The following is a 16,332-nucleotide window of genomic DNA, read 5'->3' on the forward strand; positions in this document are numbered from 1 at the left end:
GAAGGATTCATGACTTGTATGATTCCAGGAGCAATTAACTATCATATAAATCTGGCTCTCTTAAGAAATCCTTGTTGCACCTATTACTTGCACTTAAAAAAATAAACAAAAACTTGATTAAAAATTCCTGCTCAGATATTTTAGAAAGCTCACTCACTTCCTTTCCATAACCCCTTTCTATAACAGCAGCCTGCATACTTGTACCCAGCCAGCTTTTTTCCGGAAGGTCTATTGGCAAAGTTGTGAGGCAGTTGTACTGATGACTTTAGACTTGGCTGCAGGGTGTTCACATGGAATAAATCCAAACAGTCTGTTTCAGTTGCCTTTTATTTTCCCTAGAGTAGCATTTCCTTCAGTTCCATTGCATTTCCAATAAAGCACTCATTTTTATCCACTTGTAAATTAGGGATAAAGACACAGACTGTTGGCTGGTGGCACAGCCTCTGGTTCTCTCTTAAACTTGCACAAGGTAGAACTTTCTCCTTCTGTAAATAAAGTCTTTCATGAAGAGCAATCACCAGACTTGGAACCAGAAGATGGATTTAGCCCTAGCTCTGCCACATATTTTCAACCTTGAACAAGCCAGTCTACTCTTTGCAATTTTAGTTTCTTTATTTGTGAGAGAATAATAACACCTGCTCAATTGTCCTCATTGAGGAACCGAATTAAGAATAACAACCAACATTTATATAACACTTACAGTTTACAAAATACTATAAAATATATGATTCATCACTATTATTTAGTCAAAAACATTTTCTTCACTTGCCACAATGAAGGACCTATTGTTTGCTTTACAAAGTACTGAGAGTACTTGACTCATGGACTTGTTATTTGGTGACATCCAGACATACACTATCTTTAAAATTGCCGGTAATTCTGTAAAATTTCCAAAATGAAAAGAGATCCAAATTAGAGACAACATAATCCCTTTCCGAGAGAACATTTAAGTTGGAAATTATACCACAACACAACTATACCAGCAATCCTGCTAGGAAATGGAGATACAAAAATAAATCACAGTATTTTTCTCAAAGAAAAGTAAGACCCAAGGAAAGAAAGCATCCAACTCTTGATTTTGGCTCAGGTCATGATCTCGCGGTCCAAGAGTTCAAGTCAAGCCAGCGTGACTGCTTGGGATTCTATCTCTCTCCCTCTCTCTCTCTTCCCCTCTGCCATTCATGCTCTCTCTCTCTCTCAAAATAAAAATAATAATAAATAAACATTAAAATGCACCATGTGATGATGGTATGGATGCAACATGAATCTGGACCTATTTGGAGCCAGATCTTTCCCTTTCACAATATTTCTTCCATGAAAAGTACAGTTTGAACAGTACAGTGAAATAGGAATGATTTGCTCATAACCAGTTTATGTTAGCTCCCTCCCAAGGCACTGCACCATATAGGGGAATGTACCAAAAAAAAGAACCAGAAGATGGTTCTCTCCTCATGAAGCATAAAATATACCAATTGGACCAAAGAAAGAAGTTTAGGAACAGTCCAGAAAATTAAAATTAAATCAAAATGATCAAACAATAGAGGTGTCCCATGAGAATAGACTAAAACTTAAATCTCCGTTGGAGACATAACTAAGTTTACGATCAAGGCACTCAAAATCTATCCACTGAGTATTGGAATACTGAAATATTAAAACAATTCCCTAAACTCCGAAATATAAATTTAAGAGCAAAAGAAAGAAACTAACTGTACTTAGCTCACAGTAAACTTACGAGACACAGCCTATCAAAAGAAATTCAGGAAAAAATGTCTAAAACCTCAAGGGCATTCTGATTCATAAATGATACCATAGATGATAAATGCATAAATAATAGACTTATAAGAACTTTTAAACAAAACTGAGTATGTCTGAGACTAAAGATAGAGTTAGACAGACCACAGAACTTACATAGTAGAATAATTCCAATATTCTCATATTCTAACACTTCCACATAAACCTCAAGAGAGGCAGATTACTGATTTGTAAGAAGTACATGATGCACTATGATTATACACTCTCTTATTTTGGTTATGGTAATGTCTAAACATTACACATAGAATAGTGTGATTTCTATGCCTTATCTTGTGATCAGTTACAAACTAATATGTCATCATTGGAGAAAGCCATTTTCAGAATGTAACACTTTTCCAAAGGTAACCCGGAAAATACTGAGTCCATAAGAGCAGAAAACTAATGAGACATTTGGTTTAACATCATAATTCAATAAAACCCAACATTGACCAAACTGGATTTTGTATTCAATGTATTCAATAACTTTTCAGGATTCTATGTTAATGTTAAAAGTCTCTTCCAAAAATACAGAAACTTGACATGCTAAGGCAGGACACACTTAGAATGTCTTGCTAAAAATAGTCTCCTATCAGAATATCACCTCTAATCCACAAAAGAATCTGCCAAGAAATTTCAATAACAAGAGGCATATTGTAGGCATTTCTGTCCATCAACAAATCTAACAAATTGATTAAAATGCCAAAGGGACAAAGGTGAAAGCAAACACAGTGCAAAGACTGAAAGGGACTCACGGCAATCTTTCTCATCGGTTCCATCTGAGCAGTCTCTGACATGGTCGCACCTGTATTCTTTTGGGATACATTCACCATTGGAGCATGTAATCTGATGGCTTGAGCATGTTCTCCCAGCTGTGGAGGGGAAAAGATACTACTTTATAATTACTGCCAAATACAGACCAATCCATTGCCATTTACCAAAAATGAGTGAGGAAAATTTAAAAGCAAAGGCAAGAGAGTATACCGAACATAAAGTTTATAGGCTTAGAAAGCAGGGTACCCACCTACCCCAATGTAGACAGTGTGAGCTGTCTACAATGCAAAAGCAAAGGTATTAGTATCACGATACTATATCTAAATGCTCACAGAATCACATCAACACTCAAGCATGTGAGTGTAGACAATTATAGGATCAACATGTGTTGAGAATACAATATACATTGACAACCAAAATGGTAAAACAAAAATTTTGCAGATATAAGTAGTAGCCGAGTATCGGTTGAGGTACCTGTCATCATAATACTTTTTTAAACAAGAAGGAAATATGCCAAAGGGTTATAACAGTGGTTATTTCTGAGTAATAAAATTGTAGGTGATTTTTTTTCTATGGGTGAGTTTTTCCCCATTATATCAGCTTTCTACATCGAACATGTGTCAATTGTATATATAAACAATTTAAACTAGCTTGTTTTTAGCCTATGTTGGTTAGGGTAGGTAAAATCAGGACATCAGTAGCTTATCAAATTTGCCTCTGGATAAAACAGATAAAAATCAAAGGAGTTGATGCTGCAAGCACCATGTGAATGCTATTTGGGAAGCCTGAGGCAGGAATTATCATGGGATTTTTCAACTGTCCACATAAAAAGAGAAGCATTTGGGGGAAATGTGACCCACTGAAAAAAATTATAGTCCTCAAATTGAAGAAAAAAGGTTTCCCCTGCATTTTTATAGTTTCCTATACTTCCATATGGTAAAGATGCTTAGGTTTGGCAAAATTTGCTTTTCTGATGAAATTACGTATCTGTTAAGGGGTGTGCCATCATCTAAACTTTCTAAAAAAACCTTTCAAAAAGACAAGTGGATAATCAATCACAGTTTTAGAGCTGACACTTGAGATTCAAACATATACAGGTTATTATATGATAAGACATTCCGTGTTTAATTGACTATATCTTGTCATCCTGTTCTTTCTAAGAAAATTCTTTCATTATGTATGTGTTATGTAATTCTTGAATAGCAAACAAGGTTTTTCCAGGCAGCCTATTTCTGACACTTCAACAGTATGATTTCATATTTTCTCCTGGTACCTTGTATTAATAAAGTTAGAATAGATCAACTTTTCTAGAAGTCACTTAAACGTCTGAATTCAGCCAAAGCAGACACAATTTTATCTGAATAAGTCTAAAAAGATTAATATTTCCTCATTAAATTCCCATATAATTTACTTAAGTATGTATTGACAATTTCCACATAAAATTAAAGAACTTTTTTTAATTTATTTTTTAAGTTTATTTATTTATTTTGAGAGAGAGAGAGAGAGAAGGAGAAGCAGAAAGAGAGGTAGAGGGAGCATCCCACGCAGGCTCCACACTGTCGGTGCGGGGCTCAAACTCCCAAACCATGAGATCATGACCTGAGCCGAAATCAAGAGTTGGAGGCTCAACTGACTGAGACACTTAAGCACCCCTAAAGAACTTTTTTTATTCACAAAACGGCAAGTCATGAGTAGCAGTACTAACAAAATATGTAGAAAAACTAAATCAAGTGCCAATATTATTTTAAGTATCTTGGCTTTCTTCTTAAACTGACACCCAAAGCAATTGTATATTTTGTGCTTAACCTTTCAAAGGGGTTTATGAGGGGCTAATTAAAAGCTCATTCAAGGGGCGCCTGGGTGGCTCAGTCGGTTAAGCGGCCGACTTCGGCTCAGGTCACGATCTCACGGTCCGTGAGTTCGAGCCCCGCATCAGGCTCTGGGCTGATGGCTCAGAGCCTGGAGCCTGCTTCCGATTCTGTGTCTCCCTCTCTCTCTGCCCCTCCCCTGTTCATGCTCTGTCTCTCTCTGTCTCAAAAATAAATAAAAAACATTTTAAAAAATTAAAAAAAAAAAAGCTCTGCAGCACTGCAAAGGAAACAATCAACAAAACTAAAAGACAACCGTGGTGGAATGGGAAAAAGATATTTGCAAACGACATATCAAACAAAGGGCTAGTATCCAAAATCTATAAAGAACTCACCAAACTCCACACCCAAAAAACAAATAATCCAGTGAAGAAATGGGCAGAAGACATGAATAGACACTTCTCTAAAGAAGACATCCAGATGGCCAACAGGCACATGAAAAGATGCTCAACATCACTCCTCATCAGGGAAATACAAATCAAAACCACACTCAGATATCACCTCACACCAGTCAGAGTGGCCAAAATGAACAAATCAGGAGACTATAGATGCTGGCGAGGATGTGGAGAAACGGGAACCCTCTTGCATTGTTGGTGGGAATGCAAACTGGTGCAGCCGCTCTGGAAAAGTGTGGAGGTTCCTCAAAAAATTAAAAATAGGCCTACCCTATGACCCAGCAACAGCACTGCTAGGAATTTACCCAAGGGATACAGGAGGAGTACTGATGCATAGGGGCACTTGTACCCCAATGTTTATAGCAGCACTCTCAACAATAGCCAAATTATGGAAAGAGCCTAAATGTCCATCAATTGATGAATGGATAAAGAAATTGTGGTTTATATACACAATGGAATACTACTTGGCAATGAAAAAGAATGAAATATGGCCTTTTGTAGCAACGTGGATGGAACTGGAGAGTGTTATGCTAAGTGAAATAAGTCATACAGAGAAAGACAGATACCATATGTTTCCACTCTTATGTGGATCTTGAGAAACTTGACAGAAGACCATGGGGGAGGGGAAGGAAAAAAAAAAGTTAGAGAGGGAGAGAGCCAAACCATAGGAGACTCTTAAAAACTGAGAACAAACTGAGGGTTGATGGGGGGTGGGAGGGATGGGAAAGTGGGTGATGGGCATTGAGGAGGGCACCTTTTGGGATGAGCACTGAGTGTTGTATGGAAACCAATTTGGCAATAAATTTCATATTTAAATAAATAAATAAATGCTCGTTCAAACACAGAAAAATGACAAATTAAAATCATACGGTTCCATGAACCAGTCTGATGCTAGAATTTACTTATTCATTACATAAACCTCTACTGGGGGCCTATTATATACCACAAAGTACACCAATAATGGGAATATAATGATGAATGAGGGACACTCCCTACTCTCAAGGAGCTCATGGCTTTCTAGGGGACACTTTAAGAATTTATTAGAGGGGTGCCTGGATAGCTGTGTTGGTTAAGCGTCCAGCTCTTGGTTTCAGCTCAGGTCATGATCTCACACTTTGTGAGCTCAAGCCCTGCATCAGGATCTGTGTTGACAACTCAGAGCCTGTTTGAGATTCTCTCTCTCTCCCTCTCTCTATGCCTCTCCCCAACTCGTGTGCTTGCTTTAGCTCTCTCTCTCAAAATAAATAAACACTTTTTTAAAAAAATTAAAAACAATGATGAAAGTGAATTATAGGCATACAAGGAATTATAGAAGGATCAGGGAGGTGTGCCTAATTCACTCTGAGATGAGAGTGTGAACAGGGACAGCTTCCTTTAGGAGGTAACACCTTACCTGGGTCTTAAAGGAGAAGCAGTGAGGTTAGCTAGGTCATAAGGAAAGGACTGTCTAGCAACAAGCATTCAGGCAGCATGCACAGTTGTGAAAGAGGGACACAGCACCATATGCCCAAGGGAACTAGAAGCACTGCTGTGACCCCACATGGAAATTTCCGGGCATGAATAGCAAGTGATAGACATGGAAAAATAAGTGCTGGTAGTGTCTTAGAAGCCACTGTAAACCATGAAACCATGTTAAGGAGCTGGAGCTTTCTTCTTGGGGTGGATAGAGAGATACCCAAGGGTTTTAGTTAAATCTTTGTAGTATCAGTGTCAGGGAGAACCTGAGGAGGCATAGGACTAGAGGCAGGGAGGCCAATCCAGAGGCTGCTGCAGTCACCCAGATAGATGCTGGAAATGATGCTATAAATGGGAAAGAGATGAACTTCAGAGGTATTAGGCCAGAGCTGGCTGACTAACTGTGGGCAGAAGAATCAAGAATAATTCCAAATTTCCAGCTTGGGTGCCTAAGGGATTGTGCTATCCTTTCCATGCTAATTGATTACATTTTTAATGTCACTAACAGCCATCTTTATTTTTCCTCTAACGCTTTCATTATGAAATATGTTTCAGGGGCGCCTGGGTGGCTCAGTCGGTTAAGCGGCCAACTTCAGCTCAGGTCACGATCTCGCGGTCCGTGAGTTCGAGCCCCGCGTCGGGCTCTGGGCTGACGGCTCAGAGCCTGGAGCCTGTTTCCGATTCTGTGTCTCCCTCTCTCTGACCATCCCCTGTTCATGCTCTGTCTCTCTCTGTCTCAAAAATAAATAAAACGTTAAAAAAATTAAAAAAAAAAAAAGAAATATGTTTCATAGGGGCACCTAGGTGGCTCAGTCGGTTAAGAGTCCTACTTCAGCTCAGGTCACAATCTCACCACTGTGAGTTTGAGCCCCACATCGGGCTCTGTGCTGACAGCTCAGAGCCTGGAGCCTGCTTCAGATTCTGTGTCTCCCTCTCTCTCTACACCTCCCCCACTCGCACTCTCTGTCTCTCTCTCTCTCTGTCTCTCTGTCTCTCTCTCTCAAAAATAAACATTAAAAATTTAGAAAAAAATGAAATATGTTTCATAAAATGCTACATTAACGAGGAAAAAGACTCACTCTGCCTATTTCTAGTAGTTAAGACTGATGTTGTATTTTCTGCTAGTACCTTATAGTGAGTTAATTTTATTTCTATAAAAAGATAGGGGTTCCTCAATGAGCTACCACCTCACACCTGTCAGAATGGCTAACATTAACAATTCAGCAAACATGTTGGTGAGGATGTAGAGAAAGAGGATCTGTTTTGCACTGCTGGTGGGAATGCAAACTGGTGCAGCCACTCTGGAAAACGGTATGGAAGTTCCTCAAAATTTAAAAATAGAACTACCATATGACCCAGCAATTGCCCTACTAAGTATTTATCCAAGGGATACATGTATGCTGTTTCGAAAGGACACATGCACCCCAATGTTTATAGCAGCACTATCAACAATAGCCAAAGTATGGAAAGAGCCCAAATGTCCATCGATGGATGAATGGATAAAGAAGATGTGGTATATATATATACAATGGAGTATTACTCAGCAATCAAAAAGAATGAAACCTTGCCATTTGCAACTATGTGGATGGAACTAGGGGGTATTATGCTAAGCAAAATTAGTCAGAGAAAGACAAATATCATGACTTCACTCATGTGAGGACTTTAAGACACAGAACAGAAGAACACAAAGGAAGGGAAGCAAAAATAACATAAAAACAGGGAGAGGGACAAAACATAAGAGACTCAAATATGGAGAACAGAGGCTTACTGAAGTGCTTGTGGGAGGGGGGATGGGCTAAATGGGTAAGGGGCATTAAGGAATCTACTCCTGAAATCATTGTTGCACTATATACTAATTTGGATGTAAATTAAAAAAATAAATTAAATTAAAAAAAAAGAAGATAGCGGTGCCTGGATGGCTCAGTCAGTGGCACACAACTTCAGCTCAGGTCATGATCTCACAGCTCATGGGTTCAAGCCCCATGTCGGGTTCTGTTCTGACAGCTCAGAGCCTAGAGGCTGCTTCAGGTTCTGTGTCTCCCTCTCTCTCTGCCCCTCCCCTGCTCATGCTCTCTCTCTCTCTCTCAAAAACAAAGAGACATTAAAAAAAATTTTTTTAAAGGTAATTCACGTAGATCAACAAAAAACAAAAAACAGTTCATGGGAGAAGATTATTAATCCCACTTGGGACACCTTGAATTTGAGGCATCCTGGGGATCTCCAACAGGCAGTTGAACATGCAAGACTGATGTGCAGGCAAGAAATCTGGGTCATAAGCATAAATTTGGGTGTCACCAGGCCATCCAGATTCATCGAAATCATAAGGTTGGTTGAAATTATCCTGGAAAAGCATTGAGTAAGTGCAGGGCTCTAAGCAACAGCCATACTTACAGGCTGGGTAGAAAAGGAGTACAAAATAGAATGATCAAAGCAGTTCAGAAAAGAACAAGGACAATGAGGCGTCATGGCAGCCAAGATAGTAGTGTCCAGAAGGAGGGCGTGATCGCCAAAGCTGTGCAATAGGGAAGTCCATCCGACATTGAGGAGTTCCCTGGTGACCTTAGTGAATATAGTGGTGGCATATCCTGTCTGCAGCTAAGGATGCCCAATAAAGAATTTTATGACATTAAAAATGCAAGAATTATATTGTGAAATCCACACTCATTTAAAATAGCATGTAACATTGCTTATAAATTACTGCTATGGGAACACCTGGGTGGCTCAGTTAGTTAATAACTGTCTTGATTTCAGCTCAGGTCATGATCTCACAGTTTGGTGCGTGGGATTGAGACCCACATGGGGCTCTGCACTAACAGCTAAGATCCTGCTTGGGATTCTCTCTCTCTCCCTCTCTCTCTCTCTCTCTCTCTCTGCCCCTCCCCCCCACTCATACTCTCTCTCAAAAAATAAACATTTTTGAAAATTAAATAAATAAATTGCTGCTATAACATTTTCTCCAGTCTCTTTTCCCAAGTGGTTGTCCTTAGGAGCTTGCATACCCTCTGTAAATATTATTATTGGCAAGGGGTCATCCATTACATTGTATCACAATCTACAGCTCAGCTTTCTTCCTACTTTGTGTGGGGAGCAAGAGAAAATGGAACCAAAATGGTCTATCTAGTCAAAAGAGAAATAACTCATCACTCATTAATTCATTCAGTACCCGCTTATCAAGAACCTACTATCTGCTAGTAGGGATGCGAGCTGCATAAAGCATATTCACTGCTCTCCAGAGATTCACAATCTAGCCCCATCCTGTTCTCACTGAGCACTCACTATCTGCAGTCATCGCTTCTTTCCCCTAGGACCTTTGAGGGATTGGCCAGAAAATAGTATTGGCCCAGACAGATTTCCTACAAACAAGGATTTCTTCCTGTGCCCTACTATGCCTGACACTTTTAATTCCTCCCTTCACTACTTCTGAACTATCATCCCCCATCTCCCTTTTTCAGATCTGTTCTTCCCCTTTTGCTGTTCCTGAAACATGTTCACATCCTGAAACATAACTGGACCTCATCTGGACATCCCATGCTCCCATTTGGCCTTGATTAGCTCCTGTCCATGCCTTCCTCAAGATCGTCACTTGTCACCACCACCACCCTCCACAGCCCTACACAGTTTGCTGGTTTCTTCTTCATCACTTTGTCCCAAATATCACCATCTCTTTGTTGCTGGAAGTCCCCATGACCAACACTTACAAGCCCTAACAGGCTGTTTAATTATACAGTCTTCATTTTAGGAGTAAACTGAAGTCAAACTCAAGGGTATTTTGAGAATTCCTATTCTCTTCCTCAAAAGACCCTTGGCCCGACTGAAAAGAGTTCACAGTCAATGCTGGACTCAAAAGTACTGGGCTAAATTCCAAGCTCTTATAAATGAATCCAGGACCAACGAAAGGCCATGGAATCTCCATTACTAGTCATATAATGACTAAACAAGTTCTCACATGAAGTAGCCATCAAAAACATCTGTTTCTTCTTTGATCTTTGTGGACAATGACTGTAAAAATGCCAACAGGATCTTGGCTGACATCTTAAAATCAAAAACAAAGTGATGATAGATGCCCATGATTTGTGGGATGTGTATTTAATGAAACAGAATGTGGGGGAGGCTTAAAGGTGAATGCCACACAGTGATCAGAGCTAGACTCTTCCACAGGACAATTGGGGTCAAGAGCCTGAAGCAGTTCCTTACAGTCAGATATCTGCTCTCCAATTTCCATCTCAGTCTAACCTGGACTTCTAAAAGATCTTTGGTTTTTCACTTTGGGGGCTTTGGGTGGGGTTGTCTTATAAACACACACACACACACACACACACACACACACACACACACACAGAATGGATATTATGTTCTCCCTTCTAGAAGCTGAAATTATAAGGATGTGAATTCCAGGACTTCCACAGCTTTCATACAATCACAAAAAGCCAACAGGCTAAAGATGGGAGTGCAGAAAAGTGGGAGAAAATTGGCTGATAATTTACTGAGTTGGGAATTCATCAACCCTGGAACAACAATACACTTAGGCTTCTTATAGTGCAAGATAATAAATTCCCCCCTTTGCTTAACTTTTCTGAGACGTGTGTTTCATTCTTTGCAGCCAAAAACATCCTCATTGATACAGGAATAATTTGAAATCATACAAATATCCTTAATAGAGAAAGCAAAGGAATGCTACACATGGCATATTTCTCATATGCTGCCATCTAATATTTACCCAAGATTACTCTCTCACTCAAAATTATTTTCAAGCCCACTTCAAACTCTTTTACAGTTTGATCCCAACGAAATGAGACTGGGAGCGTTTCTTCCAGTTTACTGTCCTGAACTCCCTCAGTGTCCAGGAATGCAGCAGCTGCCAAGGTCTTCCTCAGGGCTACCATTTCCCTCCTTCCTGCAGTTCATCCGACGCAAGCCATACCAGCAGTCACTGAAGCAACAAGCAACAATGCTTCCAACAGACCTCGCTACACTGCCACTTAATCAAAAAGAAGGCAGTTTAACACCGAGGCAGAAGGGGTGGAAGGTTATTATGCAGTGTGTGCACTGCAGGACCCAAAGGACCCATCCAACCGCCAACCACACAAATGAAGACTGCCCACCCCCCACAGATACCAATAAATGTTCTGTTTCTTTACTGAGTGTGACATATTCTTAATACTGAGAACCTATCCTATTTCCAAATCGCTGGGGTATATTTATAATTCTTCAGCACATTCACACTTTCAATATCTTCTCACCCTGGGTGAGATTGCCAGCATAGGTGCCCCCTGTGATTTGAGTTCCAATTCAGCATTTATAAAGAATCATCCCATTATTATTTTTAAATTTTAGGTGTCCAGAGGGCCAAAACAAAATTCCTCTACAATCACTTACGGCAATGCTGATGTTCATCGGAGCCATCCTCACAGTCCTCATCATTGTCACACTCCCAGAAGTTAGGGATGCATAGACCTTCACCCTGACACAGGAATTGGTTCGACTTGCAAGAAGGGGGAGCTAAAACAAACCAGGAAAGGACTCAACTCATTGTGTGAAACATCCACCCTATTACACCAACAAGCAATGCTTATTTCAAAACAATCTGTGTCAACTCCTGCTTAACACATTGATGGCAAATAGTAAACAATCCTATAAAACAGCCTGTGGACTCTAATCAGCATTCAATGCCAAATAATTGCGGCAAAGGCATCACAACAAACTGATGATGCAAAGAATAAATACAAAGAATAAAACAAACAACCAAAACACAAAGGCATGACAAAAAAATATCAAATTAAGAATGTAACTTAAATACGAACTAACCATGAGTTATTGCTAAACTATTTGAAATGCTTTGTAATAACTAATAGTAAAGCATCATAATGAGCTGAAAAAACATGCTATTTGGAAAAGAAGACCCAGAATTGAATAATTATTATTTCTATAATTTTCTTGACTTAAGATCTTTGGCAGGTTCTCTGAGCCTCAATGTGTGTACCATAAAATGGGGACTATATCTCATAGTTTGCTATAAAAAAATAAGTTAAATAATTTATGTGCAAGTGAAGTATAATGTTAGCTGCTGTCACTATTGTTGTTGGTACTGTTGTTATTATCGTTGTTATGGAACATTGCTATTACATTAACAATCTCTAAAGAGTTGTTGGTACAACTGTATTTATTCCTCTATCCCAGAATACACAGTTCTTGCTTTTCTGTTCCTGGTGTTTAATCTAAAAATGAACTCAGTAATCCCATAGGAGGCAAACAGATAGCACATGATCATGTCTCTGCAGATAGAACTACTCCCTTGCTCAAAATATGATTCACAAACTAGCAGCATGAGCATCACATGGGAGCTGGTAGAAATGCAGAATCTCAGGTCCCACTCCAAACATATGGATGTGAAACCAGCACATCAACAAGCTCCCCGATGCTCCATTTGTGCACGGAAGTTTGAGAAGCACTGAATAGGACCTATTCCCCACCCTCCTCTGATTGTCAAATGCATCACGATCCAAACAATACACCAAAGTTTGTTCTGTTGTGCCACAGGATGGCCAACAATTGCAAACAAAATTAATTTTTCCCTGATTTCTTGGTTTTCGGATGATAACCCTTGTCTGTTCACAAATCAGAATGAATGAAACTGCAGTGGTGTGATTGATCACCTACGGCAAGCTGGGAAAGCAAAAGATGTTAAGGGCTGGGATTTGTGCAGGAAGGAGGCTTTTAATGAATGATTCAACTTCACTATGCCTGTTTCCTAATTTGAAACCTATCTCAGAATATTGACAGAATTAAATCAAGAAATATATGTGAATATATGTGAAAGTGATTGTGTTATTAAACTTTGGAGTTACAATATATCATGTTTTTAACTATCATTTTTTTAAACATTTAAGACCACACTAACCTCTTCTGTGATCTCTTTGTGTAATTTGCATAAGCTACGCAACGTCCTATATACAAAAGACTCCTCCTTGAATTACAAATCACAGTTGGTGGACAAAATTTCCAGAGTGAATAATCTGAAATACTTTATTATAGGCTTTAGGAAACTACTCACAAATTTGTTTCCATATCAAGGTCATGGGATAAGGGTAAGATAGAAATGGATGTGAATTGAAGCCCTTCCTCCAAAGAACTAAAAGAATCATTAATGCCATCAGTTCTCTATTCAACAACAGACATCTCAAAAGACTTGAGCCCAGTCGTGAATCTATCACTAAAGGTACAACTGTATCTTTGGTACAGCTGAATTCACCAGGAAGCACTTATATTACTCGAACAGAGTTTGGCCCGGCCCCTCCTCACTTACGGCAGCCAACTTCATCCGTGTCATCCAAGCAGTCTCTGGTCCCATCACACCTCCAGGTTGCAGGGATACAATGCCCATCTTCACAGCGAAAATGCTCACTGTCACATTCTTATAATGCCACATGCAAAAAAAAAAAGAGTAAAAAAAACTTACCCACATAGATATTTCAAAGAAATACAAATGTTTTATAAAAATAAAAGTTTTTTCAATGAATTAGTAATCAAAGGAATGTAAATTATTTATAAAATGAAGAAAACATTCTTATAATGGTTATTTTATTATCTGTTTCAGGGTCTGCAGGAAGATGGCCATTTTTGTGCACAGCTCACTACAGTATACCTTGACGTAACCAATCTGGAAAGCAATTTGACAACATATATCTTGCTTTTTAAAAGTGATTTTTCTTAGTTCTTTTATTTTTAGGTATTTTCCCCCCTAAGGAACTAATCAGAGAATTAGACAAAGATTTATGTATGCAGATTTTAATCACAACATTACTTATAATAAATTGTAAGCTTCCTAGATATTCAATAATTTCAAAAAAAGGATAAAATTCTTATCTTTATATTAACATATGAAGAACTCATTAAAATAGTTATGTAGAACTTCTAAATGATTTGGATAAAAACTTATATCATATAACAAAGACAAGGATGTATAATTTTACCTTTAACAGAGTGTAGAGAAAGACCAGAATGTTATTGGTGCTTATCTCTGAATGATAACATCATGAGTAACTTCTTATTTGCTTGACTGCCTTTTTTCAGTTCTTCGCCCTTTATTTTTTTAAGTGCCTTTTTATTACTAAATCATATATAGCAATTTATGGTCCTACATTCTTAGATTCAGACCAATATTTTGGCTTTTTTGTTGAACACATTTGTAGGATGCCAGATCCGTAAGCTCATCTCTGCTTGTTTTAAGCCAAAAAAACAAACAAAAGAAAAATCTCTGTACCCCACCAGAGGGCACAAATTTGCCCCCCAAAGTTACTACATTCCCAAGTGGCAGTGATATCCCCTAGTGATACCAGAAAGAGAATATAACTTAAACAAGTTTATTTCATACAACCAATATAACCAGCAATTATCCTAGGTCTCCCCAGGGGACTAATTAGGCAGTTGGAAATCCTTTGAGTCCCCAAATATGTGACCAGTGACTTCCCCAGGTATCATGTGCCAAGTAGGAAATTTTTTTAAAGAAAGCAGCCAACATCAGCCCAACTTGGAGAAGATACAAAATTATTCTTTCACAAGCCCAATGTGGTAGGAGTAATTTGGGAGGTTAAAAGAATACAATTATTCTCCCCAGGTATTTCAGTGATCATGCTAAATTACCTATTTCAGTTATTGGTTAATTAAGCAAAAATTAGGTAAATATACAGATCAATTATCTACTCCTAAGAGAAATAAACAATGTGCTATCCTGACTTGTGTAAATGCTGGCATATCAACAGCATGACATAAACATAGTTAAGTGATCTATTCCTAGGGGATATAGGCTACTTTGTTCATGGAATGTTCAAATCTGATTGTCTGGTAGTGACATCCTGATTTATAATGTATGCTGCAAATGGTCAGAAACTTCCCTTGGCTAAATGGTGGTACCGAGTGGTACAGGAATACGTACACCCAAATACCTTCTATAGACTAATGCACGATGGTGGTTGGTGGTGCAGGTCTGGGGTTGGTGGTGCAGGTCTCTTATCAACTACCTTTAAAACACAACAACCTCCCTTGCAAAAATGCCCCTAAGGAATGTACAAATTCACTCTGGAATCCCAGAACTTCTCATTGGATTTTGTTCTACAAAGCAATATTTCCATGGGAGATTAGGGGCTTTGGAGGTTTAGCTATTAACACAACATATATTAAATCACTTTTATCAATTAGGTCTATTGTTAGCAATCCAACATAATACATTTGTAGGTTCAGTACATTTGTCTCCCTTAGTATCTAATAATTTCTGGTTGAAAAATGGTAACAATCTAAAGGTCAGTCTACTTACAAAGAGTTTCATATTGCTATGAAAAAATGAGAAGCATAAACTTAGAAACTGAGCTTACAGAAGAAAATTCTCAAAAAACAATTTATTGCCTGTTTTAAAATATACATAATCCTTAAGCAACTTTTATTACAAGTCAGATTTTAAGGTTATTTTTCATTTTTCTTAAAATATGAAGTTATACACATCATAAAAAGAAATAGATACCCAAAAGTCACTTTTTAAAGCACTTCAAAGCCAAGTGCATAAAACACATGCAAACCAAAACTGGTAGGAGGAATTTTGCAATTAATCCTTTCTAGTTAGAGTTTTTTCATAATTGATCTCCCAGATACTCAGTTATCTAAAGAAATATAGCAAACTCCATTTACTCACTTTATCAACAGATCCATGATAATTCATCCATCAAGTTCACCTTTTCAGTATTACCTTCTATGCCTGTTGTAACTCCCAAATGACTATTGTTTGGAAATACCTCTCCAGGAAAAACAAACCCATACTATATCATTGCTGGGTGGCCTCCCAGCAATCAAACAAAGTGCTCCACTGATGTCAGAAGCCTGTCATTCACTCTATTATAAAGAGAATATGTGCTGTTTAGAAGCAAACTACTAGTGGAAAGGTCTGGGTCAGGTCTGATAACAATGGCAGGTGCCCCCGATTTCAATTCATCTGTAAGCACTTTATTTTCAGATTTCGGTTTGTTTTACATAAGTCAACCCGCCACAGGTATCTACACCTTATT

At 38.5% G+C, this 16,332-nt stretch overlaps 1 protein-coding gene across 2 annotated transcripts in view; it reads right to left on the reverse strand.

Annotated features, from left to right (window-relative positions):
• Positions 1–16,332, reverse strand: part of LRP2 (LDL receptor related protein 2) — a 199,488-nt gene that overhangs the window by 149,169 nt on the left and 33,987 nt on the right. For both annotated transcript variants that reach the window (XM_053215239.1, XM_027055548.2), the window contains exons 2-4: positions 13,584–13,691; positions 11,657–11,779; positions 2,544–2,660 (exon numbers count right to left, since the gene is read on the reverse strand). In XM_053215239.1, coding sequence (XP_053071214.1) covers positions 2,544–2,660; positions 11,657–11,779; positions 13,584–13,691 — 348 coding nt within the window. The remainder of the gene's footprint in view (positions 1–2,543; positions 2,661–11,656; positions 11,780–13,583; positions 13,692–16,332) is intronic.

The sequence above is a fragment of the Acinonyx jubatus genome, chromosome C1 (genome assembly GCF_027475565.1).
Source record: "Acinonyx jubatus isolate Ajub_Pintada_27869175 chromosome C1, VMU_Ajub_asm_v1.0, whole genome shotgun sequence".
In the NCBI taxonomy this organism is placed as follows: Eukaryota; Metazoa; Chordata; class Mammalia; order Carnivora; family Felidae; genus Acinonyx; species Acinonyx jubatus.